The sequence below is a fragment of the Thermobia domestica genome, chromosome 3 (assembly GCF_964235325.1).
Source record: "Thermobia domestica chromosome 3, izTheDome1.hap1.1, whole genome shotgun sequence".
Taxonomy (NCBI): Eukaryota; Metazoa; Arthropoda; class Insecta; order Zygentoma; family Lepismatidae; genus Thermobia; species Thermobia domestica.
In genome coordinates, this window is record NC_137456.1 from 178733648 (window position 1) to 178760692 (window position 27045).

General features: G+C 37.8%; 2 protein-coding genes across 3 annotated transcripts in view; both read right to left on the bottom strand.

Annotated features, from left to right (window-relative positions):
- LOC145680885 (monocarboxylate transporter 1-like) overlaps nucleotides 1-26809 on the bottom strand; it is a 229929-nt gene extending 203120 nt beyond the window's left edge. For both annotated transcript variants that reach the window (XM_081752036.1, XM_081752035.1), the window contains exon 1: nucleotides 26522-26809. The gene's annotated coding sequence lies outside the window, so the exon portion shown is untranslated. The remainder of the gene's footprint in view (nucleotides 1-26521) is intronic.
- Nucleotides 1606-2190, bottom strand: LOC145682035 (uncharacterized). Its single transcript, XM_081753635.1, has one exon. The coding sequence runs from the start codon at nucleotides 2188-2190 to the stop codon at nucleotides 1606-1608; it is 585 nt and encodes a 194-aa protein (XP_081609761.1).
- Nucleotides 26810-27045: the final 236 nt, after the last annotated feature.

Consider the following 27045-nt stretch of genomic DNA (forward strand, 5'->3'; position numbering starts at 1 on the left):
ATGTACTTTATCGTAAATAAAGTAACCACTATTAGCCTAGTTACTTCTTCTGTCTCTGCCCTTCAAATTTTGCACTTTGCAGTGGATTGTATACTAAAGCTGTGGTTGTATTTCTTGACCTGTTCATTACGATTGTTCACGAAACGAGACGAGACAGAATTTTCATCATAAGATACGAGACGACAAAGAGCTCTTGCATAGTAAGATATCACTTTTCGAGACGAGATATCACCAGTCTTGGGAAGTAACGTTTCCTAGTAACACGTTACATTTTTTCCAAAGTAACTGTAACGGTAACGCTTTACAAATTTTTAAGTAACGTTTTGAGTTACTTTTTTCGCGTTACATTCGCGATGAGTAACTACAATATATATATTTTTTTTTCGGGAACAAATGTTTCTTTCACCTAAGTGAATTTCTCAGAATGGAATAATGGAGCATGAACTACGTAGGCCCTATGTCAGTGAATGAGAGTCACCGACCCACAGAGAAACAAATCAGGTCATAGTGCCACTTGCTGTTTTCGGAAGATGAGGATAGCCACAGGGAAATCACGTGTAAACAAACACCTGGAACATTTTGTCATAGACTTTATTACTATAGAATAGTTTATTGATGGTATGTAATATTGGAGCTCTTTCAGATTAGTTTGCGTATCCTAGAGTCACGTTGATTATAGAGTTTGGAACAACTAGCTTTTAAAAGCATGCATCGATTCTCCATTCTGTTCATTCTCATCCACGATGTTCTAATCTTATTCATCCAAGATACTAATTCTTCGAACACAAATTGGAAAACATCCTCCTTCAAATCTAATATCTGGTCCTCCATTAAACTCAACTCCTGATTCTTTACTTGCTTATTTTTCGTACCGTGTTCCCTGTGTACACTTCTTCTTCTGCTATCAATATCTTCTTCCGACTTGAGAAAAATACTATCACTGTCTTCCTTGGCATCAATCAAAGGCTCTTTTACTTGATCATCTATAAGATTATAGTAACTTTTGTTTGTTTGTAACTTAGTTGACGGTCTTTTTCTTTAGATTTGTGTTTTGAAAATTTCTTCTTTCTTTTAGTGCTCTGGTCCAGTTTAGTAGCTCCAACTGCATCTTGATTACTAGATAATCCAGTAGAGGTTCCCAGTTTAACCTTAGATGGCTCTGTATAATCCTCAACGACACCAGTAGATAGCATAACATCAGGTTTATCCCTAAGATCTTGATAATGTAACGTATCCAAAGTTAATACTTGAAATGAATCCTGTACATTATCTGGTTCTAATATAGCGGAAGATTTCACATCACCCTGTCTTAACTCTACATTGTCGTGAACAACTTCAGCATCAGAAACATGAAATTAGAGTTCTTTAATTTCTCCTTCTGTAGACTGCACAACACAGGCATTAGCAAAGTGGTGTAAACCTGTACATTTAAAACACCTTTTTCCGAAAGCAGGACAAATTTCTTTATCATGTCTACGCAAGCAGCTTCGACACAACTTCGACATAGAGTCTGATGAAGATGAAGTATTTCCTGGTGAACGCCTCACACTTCTAGACCAACTACTACTGTTAGTAGCATATCCAGATTTTCTTTGTACTTTTTTTTTAATTATTACTGTTCAATCGAGGTTGTACTACATTAAGTTGATTTGTTATCTCTTCTGGTACACTATTAAATAAGGTCATCTGTTCTTCCGTATTCTCCACTGCAGTCGCTATATCTATCACCTGTTGGAAGGTGAGAATACTTGAAGTTAATATTTGTCTTCTAGCGATATTACTTTTCATCCCAAATACAAATTGATCTCTTAGAGCGTGATCTAAACATGCATTAAAATTACAGTAAGCAGCCTGTTTCTTTCGAGTTAAAACAAATTGTGCCACTGTTTGATGAGATTGTTGTCTAATATTGTGGAACTTAAAACGTTCTGCTAATTCATTTGTCTGTACACCGTAGTGCTGAAGCATTAATTCCTTCAATTCTGAATAAGACTTCTGAGCAGGTTTTACTGGAGTACATAAGTTTCTTAGTTCTTCGTACGCTTTCATACCAATGACAGACAAGAAAGTAGAAAGTTTTCTGTCTTCAGGCAAGGCTGAAGATAAAACCACTTGCTCGAAACGCTCAATGTAAACTTGTATCCGGCCTGATTCAACATCAAAGGGTTCAAAATTAGCAAATGAAGCCATTGTATTTATCTAAAAGCGTAATGTTCTTAAATACGACTGCGCCAATGTTAGTATAAAACTTCCTGTTAAGTTCCGCCAAGTCTCTTAGGTTAAGTTATATTCCCCTAATTCGTTAGGTTAAATTCAGTTCACTTTCAAAACTTTTTTAGGTTGATCTTCAAAATTCTAACCCCTAGGTTACTAACAACACTGATCCAATATACTCGTAAACTTCTGTTACTCTTTTATTATTTCTCAACTGGTACACTCAAAATTCTCTCTTACCATCATACTTTACTATTAACAACATTTCTCAACTATATCAAACTCAAAAGTCAAAAGATCTGTTCTTGAATCAACCCCAACTTTACATTTTACAAATCAACCTAAAACTGTCCCTAGCAACATAAACATCTCTTTTCTTCCGTTTCTTCTTTTTTTGGCTAGTGCCTTATTATTTTCTCAACGCTTACAACCTTTTCTTATAAACGTCTATATTTTCTACTCCTAACAATAAGCAGTCATTTTTTCTAACTCATAGGGATGAGCACGAGTCGAGCTAAAACTCGACTCGAGTCGAAAGTCGGAAGTCAAGTTTCGAGTCGAGTCAAAGGTAATTTTCACGAGTCGAGTTCCGAGCCGATTCACTGTTTTTGACGTTGAGTTTCGAATCGAGTCGAGTTTGATAAATTGCTAGCTCGTTCAGCTCACTTTTTAACTCGTTTTGAAATCATGGTCTGATTATACTGGAAAGCGAAAGCCATGAGAAATGTAAGCAGTAATATGGAATGCTTTTAGTGTTGCTCACGAAAGGGAACACTGCTTGCATCTCGTCTCATCTCGATAACGGGACCACAAGAGATTTTTATAACGCACTCAGTTCGGCTCGGCTCAACTGAGCCGATGGCCCTAGCCGGCTCGCTTGGTGTGAACCATCGGCTCAAGCCTGCTCGGTTGGGTGAGCTGTTGGCTCGGCTCACTTCTCGGTTCGGTTCGAATTAAATGAGCTGTGAGCCGAGCTGTTCGAGTCGTTGACAATTCTAAACCCAGGCCAAGCCCTTTTGAACATATTTGGTCAGCGCTCTATAACTTTTAACTATGTTTGGCTCTAGGCCGAATACTCAACCTAGACCTTGAACCCAAATTCAGAAGTTCGTGACCAATATCCTTGACTCCTAGCCTTCACGACTACCGAGGTTGGCAAGCAACTAGTTTTTTAGTATTCAGATACAACTGCCTAGTTTTCATGTTTATGCACAGTGTTGTCATATTAAACAATAATAATAATAATAATAATAATAATAATAATAATAATAATAATAAAAGTTGTAATAGTAGTAGTATCATTGATAATAATTACCTAGGTATATTGTCTATGTAGGATATTTGAAGAGAGTACTTGAAACTACACACACGATTTGGCTCGATTTGGCTCGACTCGAATTCGAGTATAGTTGGAGGAAAGTTTTCGAGCCGAGTTCTCGAGTCCAGCTCAAAGATCTATTTCGAGTCAAGTCCAGTTTCAAAGAAAACTCGCTCGAACACGCTCGTGCCCAACCCTACGAGTAACGCAGTATGGTATTTTAGTCAGTGTTATATGAAAATGTCAAGTAAGAATTTGTTCTTGCATCTACATAAAGCGATTCAGAACGTGGAATAATAATAATAATAATAATAATAATAATAATAATAATAATAATAATAATAATAATAATAATAATAATAATAATAATAATAATAATAATAATAATAGTAGTAGTAGTAGTAGTAGTAGTAGTAGTAGTAGTAGTAGTAGTAGTAGTAGTAGTAGTAGTAGTAGTAGTACGGAAAGTTGAAGTATAAAGATTTTTTCACATATTCAAAGTTTCGGACCTAAAAGTAACGCGTTACTTTCGAAGTAGGATAACAGTTACGTTTTGGGGGCAAGTAACGTGTTAGTAACGCGTTATATTTTAAAGGAAAATAAAGTAACTAGTAACGTGTTACATTTTTACAAGTAACTTACTCAACACTGGATATCACTTTCACGCTACTTTATCGGTTCGAGGCTACCTCAACTCTTGGGTCGTAAGCAACATTTTTCCATATGTTTACTATAGTTAGAATTAAACAAATGGAAAAGGGAATCTCAAAAATAAAAGTAAAAATTAATAGGTAATATCGTTGACAAAAGTGACCCATGAATTTACTTCTACAATGAAAGGGTCTGTTAAACTACAACAGAATATATTTAGTCTTGACACAAAGTGTGAGTGTACTACGACAACCATAGTAACCACTGTGATATTGTATAAACTATTTCATTGTAAATTTACAAAACGTAAAATAAAGGAAACTAATCAGTATTTTTTTAAAAAAAAAGTTTGAATCAATATTTTACTGAAATAGCATAAATGTTAACACAATTACAGTGGATTTCCTGTTAACTGATAATCACGGAACCGGGTCCTGGTCTGTTAACGATAAACCCAGTTAAAATGATCATAACCATATCATAGCCCCTAAATTGAATTAGGGGCTGACGGTATTATAAATCAACAAATCTAACCAAAAGCCTTGACCACAAGTGAGTCGCTCCTCTTGCACTCAATTGAACGAAATTCTTTATATTGAATAAATCGCAGTAGACTATCACACAACCCAAACACTTATTTACGGTGTTTGTGTATTTATGATGTGGAAACAATATCAAGGCAAAAACACAGCCTCGGTGCAATTATTTTGTTGTTGTATAGCATACTGTTGTACAGCATCGGCTGCAATTGAGAACGAAAATGACATATCTTGGAAGATGGGTGGTAAAGCCAACAAAATGTTAAAGAGAGGGTGGTTAAGTGTGAGCCCACTGTATATGCTTTGAAATTCTACTGGCATTAACGTTGGTCAAACGTCCAAAGAGGATTAGGCATTAATTGGCAATTACTTTAAAACAAACAATGGTGCAACGGTATATTATAAATCATATTTAAAGAAATGAATTTATGCGTCTGGTTATGAATTTAGTATTTATGAAATCAAAACATTGCCTCAACACAGTTGCATTCGATAAACAAAAACATAAAACAGTTTAGATATTTAGTCAAATCACTCCATTTCATTTATTCACTTTAGTTTACTAAAATCAATTGAATCAAAGCAAAATATTTAGCAGTTCTGTTCAAGAAAACAAAGCCATTCCAGACAGATTTTATTATCTTCAAGTACAAGGTTAATAAAGTAGTAAGGTTGGGTCATATCGGAAACGACGCTGATTAGCTGGTGATAGATATTACATCACTGTATAAGAGTAAAGCGAGAAAAGCGCGCAGCCAGAAACACAATGATGCTTCACGCCCTTCCACATTCCTTTTTTCCTCTCCAATTCCACGAACAGTGTGATTGCCGAGGGACGTCATCCCTCATATATGTGACTTGAAAACATGGCCAAAGATTCCGAAGATCCAGAAATCCAATTCCTAATCCTAATCCTGTAGAAGAAGTAATGATATTAATCACTGCAAATCTTTTTTTCTGGTTAATTGTTTGTTTTGGGCTTCAATTTTGTTGAGATTTTCCTTTTTAGGTTGAAATTAATTTCTTTTTTATGTTATTGTTCCTACTTACGTACTTCATGTGAATGAATATCCTACTTCTCACAATATCTTAATTAATGGTTCATGCATATTAGGATATTTTATACTTATCTTTATGATCATTTTATTTTTACATGGTTTTACTGAACATTATGTTGTTGCCATTTACATAATCGAAAATCAGGTCAATTCATTCATTTTTGTCACCATTTTTCTGATCGAACGTGGAGACCACCAGCGGCGCCGATTTCTGTGTAGCTTGGGATAGAGGTATTTCAGGTATACGCAGTGACGGCGATTGGAAATTAAAAGTGGGGGGCAAGACATGATTTGAATATGTGTATATCAATGTTAGTTTTCCTGGTTGTTTCTTACACCTTGTTTGACGAAAAGTTGCATAATTAATCGGATACTATCTTTTTCAGTTAAAATACCATATATAGTATTTCATATTTTATTAAGTAAATTGACAAGAGCAACGCAAGTAGATACAAGTCCTTTGCACTCTCAAACAATGAAGGTATAAGAAGAGATTTGATTCCTTGCTCATCTATCTATTAAAATGCTACAATAACAACAAAAACGCCTTTTTTTTTTTTTTTTGCTAGCTGCATACGACTAGCACCCGCCCAAAGGGTCACACCCTTTATTGATGGATGAGGGAGGAAAGGAAAACTGACGGAGAAAGGTAAATGGTGGATGGTGGAAACCAATTTTTATTCATTTCTTTATTTGCATATAAAATAAAATAAAAAAACAATGTGGATGGAAGCATCAATTCGCAGCAGCGGGACTATCTTTGAGCTGCAAGAACATTATGGCCTTTAACCATAATCATTCAAGTAGGATGGGATGAGGTGAGAATGAGGTGCGGTAGATATCACAACAACAGAGAGATGGTTAGAGTAGACACATGCATGTTATCTTCTGATCCAGGGTTACTCTGGATCATGATGTAGACAGTGGGAGACCTAGTGAAACAGTAGGACTACTATGCAGTAGATAGAAAAATGAAAGATGAATCAAGATGAGTGATGAAATCGGCGATGAGAGGAAGGTGAATACTATCTGGTGGGAGGGAGTAGTAGTAGAGAATGAATAGTAAAGATAAGGGAGTATGGCGAAGTAATTTCGTTTTACGAAAGGTGGCGTCAAAGTGCAAAGTGTCAAAGAGAAGCGGATGGTGGTTCTGGAAGCGTTGATAGATGTATCTTAAGCGGAGAGTTTCAAGATGATAGAAAATATATGGAAATGGTGTAGGGTCGTATAAATCACGGGTGGGGCTAGGAAGACGGATTCGGAAAGCAAGCCGGAGAGCATGACGTTCAGGAATTTGAAGGCGTTTGTAGGAAGGAGGAGCAGCGACCCAAGCTGTAAAGCCATAGGTGAGGACTGGTCGGAGGAAAACTTTATAGATATTCAGAAGTGTGGTAGTAGAAAGGCCCCACGTGGTACCGGTCAGACGAAGAAGAAAATTAAGGCGAGAATAAGCCTTTTGACATATACTTAAGGTAGGGAGTACATTTGAGGTGTTGATCAAATATAACGTCTAAATAAGTGACTGTTTTACTGAGGGCAATAGGAGTGTGAGAAATGTGAAGATGGAGGCTGGTGGGGTTACGATAGACACGGGACCGTTATCCAGGTGGTATGAAGATGATCGTTTGGGTTTTGTGGCATTGATGGTAAGTCGCCATGTGTGGCACCAAGAAAGAAAGGAATCGATGGCGGGTTGGAGTAAGAGATTAAGGCCAGAGATCGTATTTCCTGTAGCAAGAAAGGCAGTGTCATCAGCATATTGAAAAAGGGTAATATTTGCGGGTAGAGTAGGAAAATCTGCGACATAAAGAAGATGGAGAACGGATGAGAGAGCCGAGCCTTGTGGAACACCTGAGTGAAGGAAAATGGGATGAGATAGGTGATTATTAATGGATACGTAGCTAAGGCGACAGGTTAGAAAGTGATAGATAAGACGAATGTGACAATATGATAGATTGAAGTGAAAGAGCTTATAGCGAAGGCCCAGATGCCATAACTTGTCAAATGCTTTTTCAAGATCAAATAACAGAAAACAGCTTGGAAGTGTTGAACTGGTTGATGATGAAAGTAGTGAGACGGAGAAGTTGATCTGAGATGCTAAAGGAAGGGCGGAAACCAGCTTGATGGCGAGGGAGTAAATTATAAGCAGTGAGATGGGTGTGGAGACGGGTGAAAAGGCTACGTTCAAGAATTTTGATAATACTATTGTGAGTTGGATGGGGCGATAAGAGAAAATAGAGTGCACTGGTTTGTTGGGTATAAGAAACATTAATGTGGTGAAGGTTTTCCAGGCTATTGGATAAAAGCCAGTGCAAAGGATGAAGGTGAAAATAACGGAAAGGAGGTAATGTAAGATATAAGAACCTTCTTTGATATGACGATATGTGATTTTATCTATGCCGGGAGCAGTGTTCTTTTGTCGAGAGACGGTTTGACAGATTTCCCGGACAGTGATAGGGACAGTGAGTGGATTGTTTGGAGCAGGCTGATGATCGAAGTGACGTTGTAGGTTCGGTGAGGAAAGATTTACATGATCAGTAGGATGGTGGCGAATAGTCGGATCAAGCGCAGTTGGGGTAAAGATACCTTGGAGATGGGTTGCAAAGGCGTTGGCTTTAGTAGTATCATCGGAAAGAGGATGATCGCCATCTAAAAGTGGGTAGAGGTGCGGGTACTTTTGCCGATGAGTTGATGGAAACGCTTCTAGAACTTGGTGGGATGAGAGGTGTCAGCAAGAGTGTTGCACGTTTTAATCCAGCTGCGGCGCTTGCAAGCCACAAGATAATTATTGGCTGTACTTTCTCTTTCCTTCCAGACAGTGCTTCTGTTGCATTTGACATAACTGAATCTTCATTTAACCCCTTTCAGTTCGACACTCTCCTGCCACAAGTTTCATTGTTCCTTCAATGGACTTTATATGCAAGTCCAGAAAAAACATCAGGGCACAACGGCAGCTTTTTGTGAGCCAGAGCTCGATTTTTCAAATCATTGAAACTGCTTTCAACGGATGCAGAACTACACGTTGATGATCCATATCCAAAGAGTAGTACCATTAACGCTGACCATAATGGTACACGTTTTACAAAATCTACGATGCAGGGGACGATCTCAGGTAAATATTGTAAGTTATCATGATCTCCTTTTTCCTTCTCTACTTGCTAAAGACTTTCCTGGGCAAGGTTTCTTTCCCATAGGCCAAAATCAGAATTGTCATCTACATCAGTGATGCTGATATCAGGAGGTAACTCATTTGTCGAACTTTCGATGTTGATATCAGATAAATCTTGTTCAGGAACACTTCCAGCAATTTTCATTTTCAGTTTGTCTTTCGAAAGGACCCCGCACTTTTCTTATGGAAAGTGGCTTTCGGCTAATGTTGTTGAAACTTCGCTGGTTGATAGTTCTTAACATGTGGATCAAAAGTCTCAATGGGCACAAAGACCGAAATCCACTCCTTCCCCCCCCAAAAACCGCCTCCAAGTAGCTGGGGGGCATTGAACTGATTTCAGCATGTAAAACAATTTGTTGTTTTAATCAACTCAACAAGGACCCCAAACAACCACATGTTAGACTATCAAACTACCCCACTTGATACCGCCCTTTGCCCCCACATTGCCCCCCCCCGCGAATTACCTTACGGATGTTCCATATTACTGTAGTTTATAGTTGCGCGTATGTGTTGAAATACCTACAGTTTTGGTCTCACCGACGATATAATGGGTTTCACGTATCGCTGATTACGAATCTGAAGTGAGAGTTCTAGAATTCAAGATGGATGATCAATATGGCGGATTAAAAACACGAAACTCCTGAATGTAGCCACAAATAGCTGTTTACTAGGGTATTTTGGGTCGTTGGTTACGAATCTGAGGTCAAAATTCTTGAATTCAAGATTGCAGATCCAATATGGTGGATAAAAACGTCGAAGCCACAAATCGTAGTAGACTAGAGTGTTTTTAGATCGCTGTTTAAGTACGCAACATTCCTTGATACTTCTGCCACCATGTAGAATTATTCTGCACCCTTGCCCTTTACCAAAACCCACCACAGATATCTTAATGCTGAACGGTGTTAAAATAATTCATCAATTATCTGTTCATTATTTTCATCATTTCGGTTTGCAGCATCTAATGTGGTACTTAGCAATGAGTCATCGGGATATCTTATATTCTGTGAATGTCGTGCATGGCCTAAATACCACAAGACACTTGCAACGTGCGCACATGTACCTAATGTACAAGCACCGCTTTGCCATGTACAGTAGTAACCTTGAATAACATTTTGATCATAATCCTGGTCATCTTCATCATTGGCTACATATGCTATGAAAACTTGATGCTTAGTTGCATTGCGGAACCTTGAGTAGAGACGTATGCGCAGGAATCCCGGTTCAGTTACGTTTTCGTCAAGCTGGAATTGCTCATCCTTATCTCGTATTAGTTTATCTTGGACGTAAGAGGATGAGAGATCTACTTGATATGTGCCTACAGTCAAATCTCGTAAGTAGTTTAAGTTAAGTACAGAGAAATCAATTAGGCCTTGATCATTCAGCAGTACCCATTGACCGTTCCTTCTAATAAGATTATCTACCTCCGCTCTTGCTTTAACAACGTTCGGCATGATTGATCTATTTCTCATTTCTCTAGCTAATTCAATGGTTGCATCTTGCATGAAAATAACGGGATGGTATCTGTTCAAAATAGCTCCAGCTATGCGATAGAAACTATTCAGTTTCTTTGCATGTTGCAGATTCAACGTCTGTGCTAGAAACTTAAAAACAGATCTTAGATGCCCGTTTCTTGCCTCGAGTATCCATCGACTTTTTGTAACTAGTCGAGAAGTATTCGCTTCTTCTGTTGATAGTTGTCTTTCACGTGGTAGTAGGAGTGCGGGCATTCTATGATCAATTCCTAAATATTCCAGTAAAGGAATTGCATCGCGGTATCCTCTGTCTACTAACACAATGACCAGGATTATGATCAAAATGTTACTACTGTACATGGCAAAGCAGTGCTCGTACATTAGGTACATGTGCGCATGTTGCAAGTGTCTTGTGGTATTTAGGCCATGCATGACATTTACAGAATATAAGATATCCCGATGACTCATTGCTAAGTACCACATTAGATGCTGCAAACCGAAATGATGAAAATAATGAACAGATAATTGATGAATTATTTTAACACCGTTCAGCATTAAGATATCTGTGGTGGGTTTTGGTAAAGGGCAAGGGTGCAGAATAATTCTACATGGTGGCAGAAGTATCAAGGAATGTTGCGTACTTAAACAGCGATCTAAAAACACTCTAGTCTACTACGATTTGTGGCTTCGACGTTTTTATCCACCATATTGGATCTGCAATCTTGAATTCAAGAATTTTGACCTCAGATTCGTAACCAACGACCCAAAATACCCTAGTAAACAGCTATTTGTGGCTACATTCAGGAGTTTCGTGTTTTTAATCCGCCATATTGATCATCCATCTTGAATTCTAGAACTCTCACCTCAGATTCGTAATCAGCGATACGTGAAACCCATTATATCGTCGGTGAGACCAAAACTGTAGGTATTTCAACACATACGCGCAACTATAAACTACAGTAATATGGAACATCCGTAAGGTAATTCGCGGGGGGGGGGCAATGTGGGGGGCAAAGGGCGGTGTCAAGTGGGGTAGTTTGATAGTCTAACATGTGGTTGTTTGGGGTCCTTGTTGAGTTGATTAAAACAACAAATTGTTTTACATGCTGAAATCAGTTCAATGCCCCCCAGCTACTTGGAGGCGGTTTTTGGGGGGGAAGGAGTGGATTTCGGTCTTTGTGCCCATTGAGACTTTTGATCCATATGTTAAGAACTATCAACCAGCGAAGTTTCAACAACATTAGCCGAAAGCCACTTTCCATAAGAAAAGTGCGGGGTCCTTTCACAAGATGTTATTTGTCCTGTGTTCTTATCTGTACCTCCTGTTTCATATTGTGAAACGATGAACAAATCTTTCAAAATCTTCTTCACATCGTTAATTGCTTGCGACTGAATTATTAATGCTAAACTTCTGATAAAAAATTGGCGCGTTCGTCAACCTTTATTTTTCAAAGCTTTCCAAGTTGTTACAATTTTAACAGTATGGGCTACATTAAATCGAACGAAGGAATATGGTATGGCGACTTGTCTTTGTTTAAATATAATGCAGTAGAAAGCTCTGATGTAATCTTTCAGATCGTTGAATTGCGTAAATGCTTGGATGATAGCTCCGGCGAGAGCTAGCGAATGATTGCGCACTATTTCTTTTGGAATAATGCCTCTTTTTTTTTCAAACTGAAAGTCAATGGCAATGACTATTTTGTCGTGTCTTTCGGAGAGCATATTTCTTACTGGAAATTGATGTGATCCCATATGTACAGAGGTTTCATACAAGAAAATATGAGCCGATTTATTTCCATAAAGTCTCTGAATGCGCTTAACTACACCACCTGTTGCATTGATTGCTATTTTCGAAGTTTCGTCAGATTTACAGTACGCGTGATATACATGTATTTGAAAAGGAAGCCAATGCAGGACGTAAAATGGGTTGTAACTAAGCCATTTGATTGATCCTTGTAACTGATTTTCATGCATCATGTGACTAAGTCTTATCACCGGATCGTCATGAATAAAATTCTTTCTCAACTCTTTAGACTTTAAAACTCGTAAAGCATTATCGGAAGGTAACTGACTTGGTGTTGGGTTTCCTTGCTTCCTGTTTTCGGTGAGCTGTGGTGGAAAGTCCTTGTTCGAGCAAAGCCTTCACAGCCTTAACCTTCGGTGGTCCTATAAGTCTCCTTTTTGAGGAAGTTACACAGCATAATTTCCTGCATATCGGCAGTGCACAAGAACTCTTGTGCCTTCTGCAGGCTCTTTCTCAATATAGCCTTCAAGTTCTGACTTGCATGATGAGCATTTTGCACACATTATAGAGTACTTCGCGCCACGAGGATATATTTTTGACCGTTTAAAAGCTAAGCAACAAGGCAACGACGTATGTATCCAGAAATGTTCATTGATTACAGATTCCCAAACATTTTTTTCGAAACACTTATACTGTACACTTTGCGGTTTGATCTTTTCCAATTCCTCGGCCGAAAGAGTTACTATAAACGTCTTGCATTGAACATCTTCGGTCTCTGAATACACTGATGGCGATGACTCTTGCTCACTTAGCTCTTTCATTTCTTCACCTTCACTATTCCCATTTTTTGTCAAATTCCCCAACAGTTCGTGAACATGTCGGTTGAACTTCACAATGGAATATAAATGCTTAGGAGAACACTGAAAGTTCAACTTTTCGCTAATATTTCTCCACACGTCTGAAGATGGAGGCTAAATATCACCGTCAGAACAGAGTATTTCACTTTTGAAACACTTCTGCTTGATAATTTCATCAAGCAGAAGTGTTCTTCCAATTACAGGCTTTCTACGCATTTTTGTAGACTAAAGTTTACTCACAAAGATATTTAAAGCAGCAATGAATCACATGTAAATAACAACGCAATTTTCAGCACACACACGCACACACAAACACAACACAACGGTTTACAGCACACAGAACGCTTCGTTGAAAAACCGTAGCAAAAGTTTAATTTCACAACCAATGCTACTCACGAACATACAACGAATACACTTCAATTACTGAAGATAGCTCCAAACAAATAGAAGACTGCAATATATGTATTTTATTTACTTCGTGCCTCAAAATTAAATGCTGGATTAGGGGAAAGTCGTCTGGTATCGGACACCTTAGCTTTTTTTTGTTTGTCAGGCTGATAAATAGCTATATCAAATTACTTAATGCACAAAATGATACCTTGGTATCTTACACACAACGTGTTAAAGGTGATTTGAGAGGTAAAAACTACTAATATATATTTTTGTAAAAAATCAAAGGCAATACAAATTACCATTCTTAAAAAGTGGAGGGTGGTATCGGACAAACATAAAACTATAGAGAATTGGTCTTTTGACGTAATTTAATAACAAAAGAATTTGCAAATATTAGCTGTTTACTTACAGGAGTTCTTACACACAAAATAGAGTTTTATTATGCTTTGAAATACAGCATAAAATAAGAGTAAATAATAGATCTTAAAATTCTTAGTCTCATCAAGAGTTATTTTTTGTTCTGACATAAATCACAATGATAAAACAGTCTCCCTTCAAAATTTTCATATTGTTCATGCACCAAGTCTTTACATATATTGCGCAGTATCCAATCATCAAAAGTCTCACCGCAGATTATAATGTTTAGTTTTTCAGCAAGTTTCTAAACTAGTTTTAAAAATGCTAATATTCTTAGTGGCATTAGACTAGTTAACTATACAAAGCCTTTACATTATTGTATAGTATCTTCTTGGTCACGTTCTATTAGATGTGCCTTTGTTATCCGAGCAGCGAGGCTTAGCTGTTACCTCTTTCTCTTCCGACACGATCTTCTAATGTACTCTAAGGAACACGATATCTAGCACTGTCCGCACGTGCTTCTTTGGAAATAGCTTTGTCCATGGTCAACTTCATATTTTCTTCATTCCAACTGCCACGTATTTTCCCCACGGTTTCCTGAAAAGGCCAGAAACCATTAAAAACGTCAAGTTTACTTACCAGTGTTGTGTCCGATACCACCCGATTCCCTTTTGTCCGATACCAGCCGAAACACTTGTAACTTATGAATGGCTATCTACCAGCTTGTAACAACACGAAGGCAACTATGCGCCTAAATTACAATATATATATACCCTAATAAATGCTGTGATGGCAATAATATATCAATACATTTACTTTGTGAGAAGTTGCAGGCACACAAATCAATCTCCGTGCACCTGATCACTCGCAAAAATACAAAAACCTTGATGCACGAGATACACCGTTCATCGGACAAATCCACAATGTCGTGGGCTTGGCTAGTTCATTTCGATCAACTAACTGTATGCTTGACAGGTGCCGCCTTAAGCAGGAAATAACGAAAACTGCTTTTGTCCGATACCACCCGCTGTCCGATACCAGACGACTTTCCCCTATATACCAAATTGCTAAGAAATACCTAACGTTATCTCTTTTGGGCAGTTTTAGTATCAGACATTAGTAATATAAATACTTTACAAAATAAATAAATAAATGAACTTGAATACCCTCACTTTTAAGAACGTGGAAATAATGAAAGAAAATATAGCATTCTTTATTCTGCGACATCTATCGAAGGAGCAAACAACCCAAAAATTATATATTTACAATATCGGTTGCTAATTACCTTTATGTTTAATAGGTGGCAGCAAAAAAGCGAACGGAACAAGACTTTCAGTTACGTATTATCACGTTCAGGAGAACAAAACATATATATTCTAATAAGACAGTGGGATCAAACTAATCCGAAAATTCGGATAAATATTTCATATACAATGCAAAAGAAAATGAAAAACTATAGAAATATAGGGTACACTTTTAATTACATACAAGTGGTACAAACAAAAACTTCTACGGTACATTTCAATACAAACTTAGTACAAACGATCAACATACGTTTTATTTCGAAATTCCAAAGTGAGAGGGCTGCCGTTTCCACTGCCCCTCTACTTTGAAACCCTTATAACTTTGTGCCGGAAGTGATACAAACGAAAATTTTTGCGGTACATTCCGGCACAAACGATTGACATATGTTTTGTTTCGAAATTCCAAGGTGGGGGGGCTGCCGTTTCCACAACCTCCAACTTTAAAACTCTTATAACTTTGTACCGAAAGTGGTACAAACGAAACTTTTTGCTGTAAATTCCGGCACAAACATAGAACAAACGATTGGCGTAGGTTTTGTTTCAAAATTCCAAGGTGGAAGGGCTGCCGTTTCCACAGCCAATCACTTTAAAACTCTTATAACTTTGTACCGAAAGTTGTACAAACGAAAATTTTTGCTGTACATTCCAGCACAAACGTAGAACAAACGATTGGCGTAGGTTTTGTTTCAAAATTCCAAGGTGGAGGAGCTGCCGTTTTCACAGCCCCAACTTTAAAACTGTTATAACCTTGGACCGGAAGTGGTACAAACGAAACTTTTTGCGGTACATTCCGGCACAAACGTAGCACAAGCGATTGGCGTAAGTTTTGTTTCGAAATTCCAAGGTAGAGGGGCTGTCGTTTAACTCTTATAACCTTGGACCGGAAGATTCCGAAATTCCAGGGTGGGGGCTGCCGTTTCCCCCCACTTTAAAACTTATAACTCTGTGCCGGAAGTGGTACAAACGAAAACTTTTGCGGTACATTCCGGCACAAACGTAGCACAAACAATTGGCATAGGTTTTGTTTCGAAATTCCAAGGTGGGGGGCTGGCGAAATGTACCTATTTCAACCCTTTTCTCACAATAAAAGTTACTACATCTATTGCAGAGGGACGTTTTGAACGTACTATTTATACTGGGGGCAAAAGTTAAGGACGAATGTAAGTTTCACATGGTGTGTCATTTTCAGGTGGCATAGTTTGGTGAAAGTTGAACTATACAGGGTGTTTCAAAACAACACCGACAACGATTGGGAGGTGATTCCTGACACCAAGATCAGACGAAAAGTATAGACCAACCTGGGTGCACAAATGCTTCCTTTCGGAGTTATAGGCTGCCGAAAACGAAAAAATGAAATTTAAAGCTATGGGACCTACTGTGGTCGGGTCAAGACTTTACTTAAGAACTAATAAGTACTTTATCCAAAAATACATGTTTCAGAATCCTAACGTACTCACGCAACAATTTTTGCACAGACAGTTTGGTTACGGGCATATAATCTGAAATACTCACTAACTACCTCTATAAAACTTGTTGCGGAAGTGCAGCAGGATTCTGAAGCTTGTATTTTTGGATAGAGCAGAAATTAGTTCCTTAGGAAAGTCTTGACCCGACTACGGTAGGCCCCAAAGTTTTGGAGCTATGGACCTTTAAATTTCATTTTTTTCACGTTCTCCGCACCCTACAACTCCGAAAGGAAGCATTTGCGCACCCAGGTTGGTCTATACTTTTTGTCTTATTTTGGTGTCAGGAATCACCTCCCAAACGTTGTCGGTGTTGTTTTGAAATACCATGTATGTAGAATACGTTTGTTTTATCTTGGCACGCTTCCCGCCAGTGCACTTGGTTGGCTTTTAAAGTACTTTCTGCTAGCACTCACGTGAACGTTTCAGTCCAATAAACGTCTTATTGGATTTGTCGTGTAGGTGACATTAGTTATCAGACAGCCTATGAAATGAGGTCATTGCTATTTGGTGGGTAGTTGAAGTGCTTAGTTGCCACATGCGAACAAGTGTGTTACAGTGACTTGTGAGTGGTGTGGCGTTTTGCTCTAGCGTTTTTAACTCGCAACTTAACTGCGGCGTGGCAAGAACGCATTGCAGACAGACCCATCGTTTACTTGGGAAGCTTGCCAAGATAAAACAAACGTACTCATCAGTACCATAGTATAATGCAGAAGAAAAAAGGAAGAAATATGTGATTAGAAAATTACTAATGGACTTTTATAACAATATTACACTGAAGTTTCTGTGACCCCAGCCTGATTATACAGTACGAGTGAAATGGTCCTTAGAAGAATGTATGATCACTATGAACAGCATATTGCACGCTCTGCAACTGCTTCCATGCTGCTCACAAGATTAATAATTAGTTGTTGTAGCATGGAATTTCACTCGTCCACTAGTGCCATTGACAACTGCTGGATGGTCATTAGTGCATCTGGACGCGCTGCAAGACATCTCCCTATTGTATCCTATACGTTTCTATCAAGTAGGAGGACCTAACAGACCAGTCCATTCGTCGAATATCCTCTCGTTCTAAGAGCTCCGCTACTTGCACTGTTCGATGCAGTCGCGCGTTATCGTCCATAGAGATGACCTTAGGGCTGACTGCACCTCGAAAAGACGCACAGAAGGAGCGCAGTACCACGATAACAATTGACAATACCACTAACAGTTCACAGCAACAATTGCTGTCCGGTGAGTGGATGATTTTCAAAATTTTGGAGGCAGGTATGCCAATACAACACTATACTCGTATTGCCCCACACAGAAACGCCTGAACCACAAAAACTATCATGTCTGACAATGTTTCTGCGTTCATTGCACGTTCCCACCTCTCGCCAGGCGAGTGTACGTCCTGAATCACTACTTAAACTCAATCTCTCTCATCCGAGAAGAGAACGCGACCCTACTCCTCCTTGGTCCAGTCCTGATGTTACTGGCACCACCACAAAAAATGCCGCGATGTACGGGTGTCAACAGAATACAACGTAATGACAGTCGGTAAAAGAGACAGCCCCCATGCAATCGATGTCCTATTGTGGAGTGTCAGATTGGACACCTTGTATTCCTGTTAAATGTATTTGCAATTGCATCTGCTGTTTGTAGATGATCGTGGTTGACCACCACCTCTCCTTCGCATAACATTACAATGCTCCCTAGGCATATGAAACAACACTGTGGCCGCCACCAAACTCTTGGCCATGCTGGTCACACTTCGTCCTTCTTCAAGTTTCTCGGTTGTTCTAAAAATGACGCCCAAGCTCTACAAATCAAAAAAAGCTATAAATATATATATAATTGTATACCTTTCGGAACCTCATCTGGAAACGCGAATTGTACTATGCTGCAACGTCGCACATAAAGAACCATAACCACCTACCAATCCATCAAATGTAGTTATATCCATTCTTTCCAGATGGCAGAGTCCATAGACGTTAACACTAGCACCACCTAATAGCCTAACAATCGCACCACATGAGTCGTGATGTAACCGTTTGATAGACTCGTAGAGGAACGTTAATGATTCCAAGTTAATCTATGACGTTGCCACATACTGATTCTTTTAATTTCCCATAGCTCTGGAGTACATAAACTTACCATTATATATCATTTTTGCTTTATTGTGACTTGTAGTAGCATAGTGCTCTGTTCTTCGTGAAGACCATTTTTAGAAAATTATATATATATATATATATATATATATATATATATATATATATATATATATACAGACACGGATCCAGGGTATAATCAACAAGGGGCTAAACCATAGTTGGCCGCTTTATCCAGTGTAAAATAGGATTGAAGCCCATTTTTATAGCCCCTATAGTCCCCCTTAGATCCGCATATATATATATATATATATATATATATATATATATATATATATATATATATATATATATACGGCGAGCAGTCAAAAAGTTCCCGGAATGTTGTAGTTTTGACAAGTGATGGAATCACAATGAATCTTGTACACTACATGTAGTCTAAGTATGAATTTGAGTGTGAATAGACCATAGCAAGCAGTGTACGAGTTGTGTAAATAAACGGAGGAGTGTATGGTGATCAGTTGGAGCAATGTTGCAGTTTGAGGAACGTGTAAACATCAAGTTCATGTGCAAATTGACGAAATTCGTTTCAGAGTTCTACTTTGACAGTCTTAAAAACAGTTTACAGTTACAATGTTTTAAGGAAAACAGCACCGGTAATTGTTTCACCACCGTAGAAGAGATCAAAACCAATGCGACGGCTCAAGTTCAGAAGATTCCAAAAGAGAACTTTCGTCGGTGTTTCCAGTAATGGTAGGAGCGATGGAGCAAGTGTATTGGGGAAATAGAGAGTTATAACAAAATTCCGGGAACACACACACACACACATATATATATATATATACCTATGTGTATGAGACTTTGAGTCTGTCATTTCCTTTCGTAATACAAAGGAGTCATCTTGAGCCACCAAATTTTGTACACACATAGATCTCTAAAATATCTAATCACATAAGGAGCCGTTCCTTTTCTATTTTCCACTCGATGTGGACAAAAATTACAAACAAAGTACGTATACGAACACAGAACAATATTACCTTGAGGTAGGCAACTTATATGCTCGTTGTGTGTTCCAGGTTGCATATGCAAGAATCGGTAGTGCCGGAAACCTTGCTTGTTGTTATACATTTCTTTGTTTTCAAATATTTTCCATAAGCCTTCTTTCCTGGTACGAAATTCGAGCATTTCAGCTAGTATAAGAGAAGTAAGTGGTTGCTTTAATAGAAAGAAAATCGCATTTTTTTTTTTGTATTTACAAAACTTCGTATTTATTATTATTCGCGGGGCTTATTTTTCGTATTTATATTTCGTCTTCTTCCTTGCCCTTCCACGTCGTTGATTTATGTCCTTGCTAGTGTTTCTTACAGGCATACTTTCCGGGCAGCTTTCTCCCCCTCTTCCAGGAGTTGGCCAACTATCCCTCCCCCTCGGAAATTAAAAGAATTAAATTACTGTTGCTAACATACCGAAATAGTGTCCCAGTGCAGCTCTCTCAAATTTTGACTTTTTCCCCAGCCAAAATTTTCTGGGAAAAGTTTTACTTGTTTGTCAGATAATTTAGTTTCTTCGCTCTCAAGATCTTAACAAGGAGCAGATGCTTCAGGCCATAAATGAAGCGAGAAATAAAATATTTAGTTCCATGTCCTATATTTATGTCTTTTAGAATAATGGAAAGGGTGCAGTGTCCGAAGTGGAAAAAGAGCAGAGGACGTATGTTTTATTATGATTTTGACTCAAAATGCCCAGTGGCGAAACTAATCCCACAAGTAGGATAGGCCCGACAAACTGATAACACAAATAGGATTTAATGTATCATAAAATATTTAAAATTACAATCAGAATTCTATTTTTCTTATTCAGTTAAACAAAAAACCGCCAAATCTATTTATTTAAAGAACGTTCTTATCTGTATTTTCAACATTGTTTAGAGTTGAATTTATGTGCATGTATACATATGAGTTCTTTTTGTTGTTTTTGTTGTTTAATTTAACAAGAAAGAATGAATATATAAGCAAAAGTAGACGGAAAGTAGTCTATTTTTATTATTATTATTATTATTATTATTATTATTATTATTATTATTATTATTATTATTATTATTATTATTATTATTAAACAAATATTTACATGAGGGAAACACACAATATGTATTAATGGAATATTGCCATTTAGCTCCAATATAAATATTTTGAAGTGCACTTCATATTTTCTTGTTTCTGGGATTTGCAGGGGAATTTCCTCCTCAGTTGCTATTTTCATTTCCAGCATATTTGAAAATGGAGGGAAAGAAAAAGAAAGTACATTCTTACTGTTAGCTGTCAAATTTCTTGGATAAACGTTTGTTACTTGCACCTCTCACTTTTAAAGTAAGTACAATATTGTATTTAATTAATGCATTACGTGATAATGACTTAACTAGAAATGTTAATTCTCAGAAGGAACTCGATTTCAATTAACGCAAGATATTTAATATTGCATTCTATGGAGTGGCATTTTAAGAGGGTGGCTTCCGTGCTTAAGCACTCACCGAAATTTTATTGCAACTTTTTATTGTTTTATATATATTACAGAATTTTCACATTTCCAGGAATAAAATTGGCAAAGTCCCTCCCGAAAGAATCAAAGCCTCCGAACAAAATCGTAAATATTCCATTAATTCTATGAAATGGAAACAACTAAAATTACACACAAATATAATTGTTTTATCCTGCACAGTACACGGAGATATATATGCATAATCCAGTCGGCATGTAAATGCTGTTTTTACCAGGTTACGCGCGTCACCACATTAAGTAATGTTGTTTCAGCAGTAGTAGGGTGGATGTGCCAGTCTTCGACCACCCCCTAGTTGCCCACCACTTTTCACTTTAAAACCATATATTAGGCTTATTTGCCGATAAAAAAGGATGCTTTTTCGTTATAATTGAATTGCAGCTTATTCTGAACCAATCACAAAGATACTGTCAAAATATATTGCACATGCATTCGGTAATAGCCAATCAAATGTATGCCTACGGAAGACGCACTGAGTTTTCGACAACTTTAATCTGTTGCAAATGGGAACGACAGCGCCCTGTTTTTCGTGCTTTTCTATAGTTTTATCTCACCAGGTAAGAAATACACATGTTATTCTGTTACATGTAACTGTAGAGCACATTTTAGTAATTAAATTTTAGCGATAACTGTCAGGTATGAAGTAAGAATAAATCAATAAAATGTAGTGGTCGGACAATGACTTATGAAATATTCTTTTTTAACTGGTGTTCGACCACAGGGTGGTCGAGCACTGAAAAATAGTAGAAATATCAATAACGACTAACTTTCGATTCATCTGCATGAAATGAGTACCTAGTTACCAATTCTGAAGTTATAATGGAATACAAAAACACTTGCTAGTGTTCGACCACTGCTTTTCGTAATGCATTTGTACTGGTCGAAGATTAGCTGTTTCTTTCTCAGTGTCCGACCATGCTTTACGTTTGTACTTTCTCGCAGAATTTCTTGATTCAAACACTAATTCAGTGAGCAATTTGCATTTGTATAATCATCTGCTGAGTCTTACCGTTAATACATGAATATTCACCAAATGGCCGTGGCTCAATGGTAATGGTGAAGAGGCAATCCACTGAGGGTTCGAATCCCTCTCAAGAGCAAGGGTAGTTTTAATTGTCCTCGATATTTCTGTGTTCGTGTCCCTGTCAGGATTGGATTACCTCCAATTGGCTCGAGGAACATTCAGGCTTAATGTCTCGGCTGATACGAACTTTGAAAAAAATAGTAAAGCGTTGGCTTAGCATTCAATAGGTCCTCGGTTCGATCCCAGCGGTCGACCATCTTGACTGAGTTCTTTCGAGTTTTTCCTCAGTCACACCATGCAAATGCTGGGATGGTATCATCAAAATAGGCCCTGGCCGTCTAACTTCCAACACCCTCTCCCCCAACCTATCCCGGTCGGAACCGTAGATGCCTAAAGGCCATAAAATAAATTCAAATTCAAGTAACTGAATATTCATGTAGTTTCCAAACATTTTCATGGAAAATTAACGGCACTGTTAGGGTATGACATTTAATCTGAATAATAAATTTATTATATTTGGTCAAATTCGTTTAATATTGAACTACACTATTCTCGCTTCGTCGTGGAACGCATTCAAATATTGTTAGCGGAATAGCTACTATCAGCTTAAGTCTGGAATACATCTGTTTTCTTTGCATGTCCTTAAGAAGTTTTGTTTCTTTCAGAGATAATGAGTGAGTAGGCCTAAGCTTAAACTGCCAGCTTATTCAAACGAGGATCTACAAAAGCCTCTGGAGTCCTGTCGCAAAAAAAAAAAAAAAAAAAAAAAACGTTCCATACGAAAGGCATCAGTAATCTATGGAATTCCTGGGGTAACGCTGATGGATAAATTTCATGGTCACAGTCCCAAAAAGCGAAAAATAGATCCAGAACCATACCTAACACAGAAAGAAGAAGAGGGATTAGCAAATTAGCTCCTTAATCTATATATATAAAAGAGAACGTACAAATCCTTTGTCCGCTCATCACGCTAATACGGCTGAACCAATTTCTTTTATTTTTGGGGGGTTATTAGGATTTGGACCCTAGATGGTTTTTATCATATCACTTTAATTTTCAATTACCAGTGTCTTGAGATAATTGACCATTCAGGTGTCCATTACGTACAAATCCTTTGTTAGTTCATCATAGGTATAAAAATAAACGTATGTATATGCAACCCGCATGACCGTGTCACTCGGCGGGTTAACATAAATGACAGGCGTTATAATGGTTTTTATCATATCACTTGAAAGCGAAAAAGTAAAAATTATCTAAGTAACAAAGTTTATTGCGTTCGGGGGTGACCGCAGCGAAGCGGGGCGGGTTAACATAAATGACAGGCGATATAATGTTAACATTTACTGCAATCTTCTATGGTTTTTATCATATCACTTGAAAGCGAAAAAGTAAAAATTATCTAAGTAACAAAGTTTATTGCGTTCCGGGGTGACCGCAGCGAAGCGGGGTGAACGCTGCTAGTGTGAGCATAAGAGCTTTCTACAGAAGAAATACGATCTTCTGAACAGTGTTAAATAATTATCGATTCAGAAAAACGCAAAACGCCGTTCAAAGACAATCGAGCTGGTGAAACCTGGTACTACACTTACTTGAGGAGACAGCCACAAATCGTATCCTTAAACTTTGAACAAGGCGTAATACGCTGTAACCGAGGGAAACATTCGCTTGTGGTTTTAGGACCTTGAGAAATACTTGAAACAAACGGGACAATCTGATATTCTAAATGATTCTGAGCGAATATTTAATGCTGATGAATCCACCTTTCAACTGTGTCCTAAATCAAGAAAAGCGTTGGGGTTCAAAGCGTGGAAAAATATGTACGAGGTGAAAGGCAACGAGAAAGAAACATTAACACTGCTTTGCACTTTTTCCGCAGCAGGAGAAATTGTATCTTCCAAAGGACGTCATCAGTGCAGTTTCTTCAGAGATTTTCATAGGAAGGTCAGGTCAGATAGCGGCTGGATGCGAAGTGAAACACTACGAATGGATAGCAAACGGCTTCCTAAAATGGGTGAATGATCTCTCTATTAGGAAACCAGTCCTTCTGCTAATCGACGGCCACAAGACTCACTTGGCAATGGAAGTCACCGAATTTTGTTCCAGCCATGCTATAGTACTCTACTGGCTTCCACCAAACAGCACACACATTCTTCAACCCTGCGACGTATCGGTGTTCAAATCGTTTTCGAGAGTTCTACATGGAAACTGAGTAAAATGTTACATGTGTTATTTCTGCACCACTAATTAAAAGAGTGATATACAAGGTAGCAACACAATTAGTAATTAAAAACGAATTTAGAAGATGGGGTTTATAGCCGTTCAACCCAGAGAAGACGAAGCATGTTTGGTGCTGCATTCCACTGAACCTTAAATGAATTTGGTGGTCTCTTTCTTGACAAAACTATCACAAAATTACTTATTCTCAGCGACTATTGTGCGAAACTGCGAAGTGATACCTGAAAAACTAATAATGTAACATCTATAGATGCTATTAATTTGGTCAAGTTATGCTTTAGCCTTCATACTGTAATTAAAAGCACATTAACCGAGTACTGGTCGATGTCTAAACAGTAGGCGGTCGAACATTAACGAAAAATGGTCGAACACTAAAAGAAATCAGTTACTGGTGTTTCTCCGACTAATATTACATAAATGGTATAAGTTATTTCGATTTTGGATAAAGTATAAATAAGATATAGTTTTAGGAACACACGTGAGCTACTTGCATCCTCCTAAGTTGTTCCATTGAGTGAAAAACGACTAAGGACGATAAGAAAATGAGTTAGGTGGTCGAGAACAGGCACATTTACCCTACGATCTACACCACCGTCCAGCGAAAATTTTGTATTGTGGGACCACCATTTCAAATCTAGAATTAACGCCATACTCATTCCGACGGTGGTAACTTAGGTATATAATGTTGTTATCACCTTCCTACGACTGTCAGCTCTTGGTTCTTTCTAAATCTGTGACTCTCTATCTTACGAGAGTAATAGTTTTTAACACGAAATCAATCATGTGAATAAAATTATTCAATCACAGCGAGTCTAGTTCGACGCCGAACTCCAGACTTGGCATGGTGTTCCCACCTGCTGTGCTTTTATACATGAAATTACATTACTTAAGAAGCGCACCCGCGTAAACACGATGTATCTACACGAAAATCCTAGTCCTTTTATTTCTTAGTGTAGCGTTTGGTAAATTTATACATATGTTTAATGTATCAGACTTATATTCTATAAGGTATTATGGACTAGGCCCCATGTAGGGGGAAAAACAGCTATTCTCCTGAGAGTGTATACCTAAATTAAACAATTTATCACTAATAGAAATACATAATTCTACACAGAAACTTCGTACTCTGTGTTAAGGAAATCATTTTATAACATATTAGCATTGAAAGATGCCTTCAACGCTAAAACTAAACTCCCGGAGGCGAGCCTTCGTACCTTCCCCACAATGCGTGCAATCCCCAGCGATAATAGCTTCGCTCCCTGAGCAGCATTGCCCGTAAACCTGTCTAGTGAGCTGGTGAGGCTCAGACGGAAGGGACTCCAAGTGTTTCCAAGATAGTGTTTTGTTACCGGAAAAACCGAAATGTTGAAGTATTGACTTTATTTTATAAGAAACCAAAGATAAAGAAAATATATGGTAGAAAACAGGGTAGGCCCGGCCTCAGAGCCTCATAGTACCCTTCGCCACTGAATATACCGGCTATTTAAATATGTCTTGTTCATTGAAAAACCACAGACGGTACGTCTTCATTATTGAAAAACCAGAGGCGGTATGGCATACCACCGCGTACCGTCTTACTTCGACCACTGTGATTAATGGAAATGAGTGATTGGAGAAGAGATCGTTTAATGCGAATGTGGGAGAACTCCGGGAAGGTCAAAGAACACGATGTCTCCATAAGCTCACGTGACCTATACCGAACTACGAAATCGTCGTACAAGGGGCCAAGAGCTCAACCACTGAGCCACCGGTCTCCCTCTGGTAGCTATATAATGAGTATTATGTGAAATGAAAGGTGTTCTTAATTTCATGGTTATTTATTACTCATTTGTGCTTGCTAAATTGTAGCCAAGAAAAAGAAAAGAAATAAAGATTTTTTAAAATGAAATTAACCAGGGAAATAAAAGTTATAATAGATCATAGATTGCCTTCTTTAGATTGATTAAGAGGTTTACACACTCATAAATTGATATTAAAAGTGAAATATTTTATTATAATTTAACAGATGAATAAAGCGTTATCTAAAATGTCAGTTATATAATAAAAAGTACTTAATGAATAATGCAAGAAAACTTACCTAGAATTATGTCTATCGACTTTTGACTTTGTCTACTGCCCTTCTGACCTACATACAATAATCACTATTTCAAAATATTTTCTTATATGAATCATTTTTTCACTACAACCAGTATTTTTCTATATCTTCCTTCCACTTACACACGATATTGAATTAACAATAACATTCTCTCTACTTAACTCTACTGGACAGACCGGCTTTTTGTCTTGATTCCGGAAGATCGGAGGGTATTAATTTATGTTGTTTAAAACGCGTGTGTTTACTAGACTTCTTCTTGCGTCACGAAGGATAGGCGGAGCTTTCCATGAATGAGTATCTCATGACGAAGTGTATGACCTTGTTCAAGCATCACCTCTCGTTGAAGCAGACGCCAATCAAAATGATTTTTTCGCTGCATCATATAATAAATCTTCTTAATCAGTTGAAATGTGCTTGTTGTTGTAATGTCATCTGCACTATCATGATAATGTAAGAGATTTCTTAATAGATCTACTAAAAAATAAGGAAAAGGAATAGAAAACATT

Coding starts and splice junctions, on each gene's coding strand:
- LOC145682035 (XM_081753635.1), bottom strand. CDS start 2,190: ATGGCTTCATTTGCTAATTTTGAACCCTTTGATGTTGAATCAGGCCGG.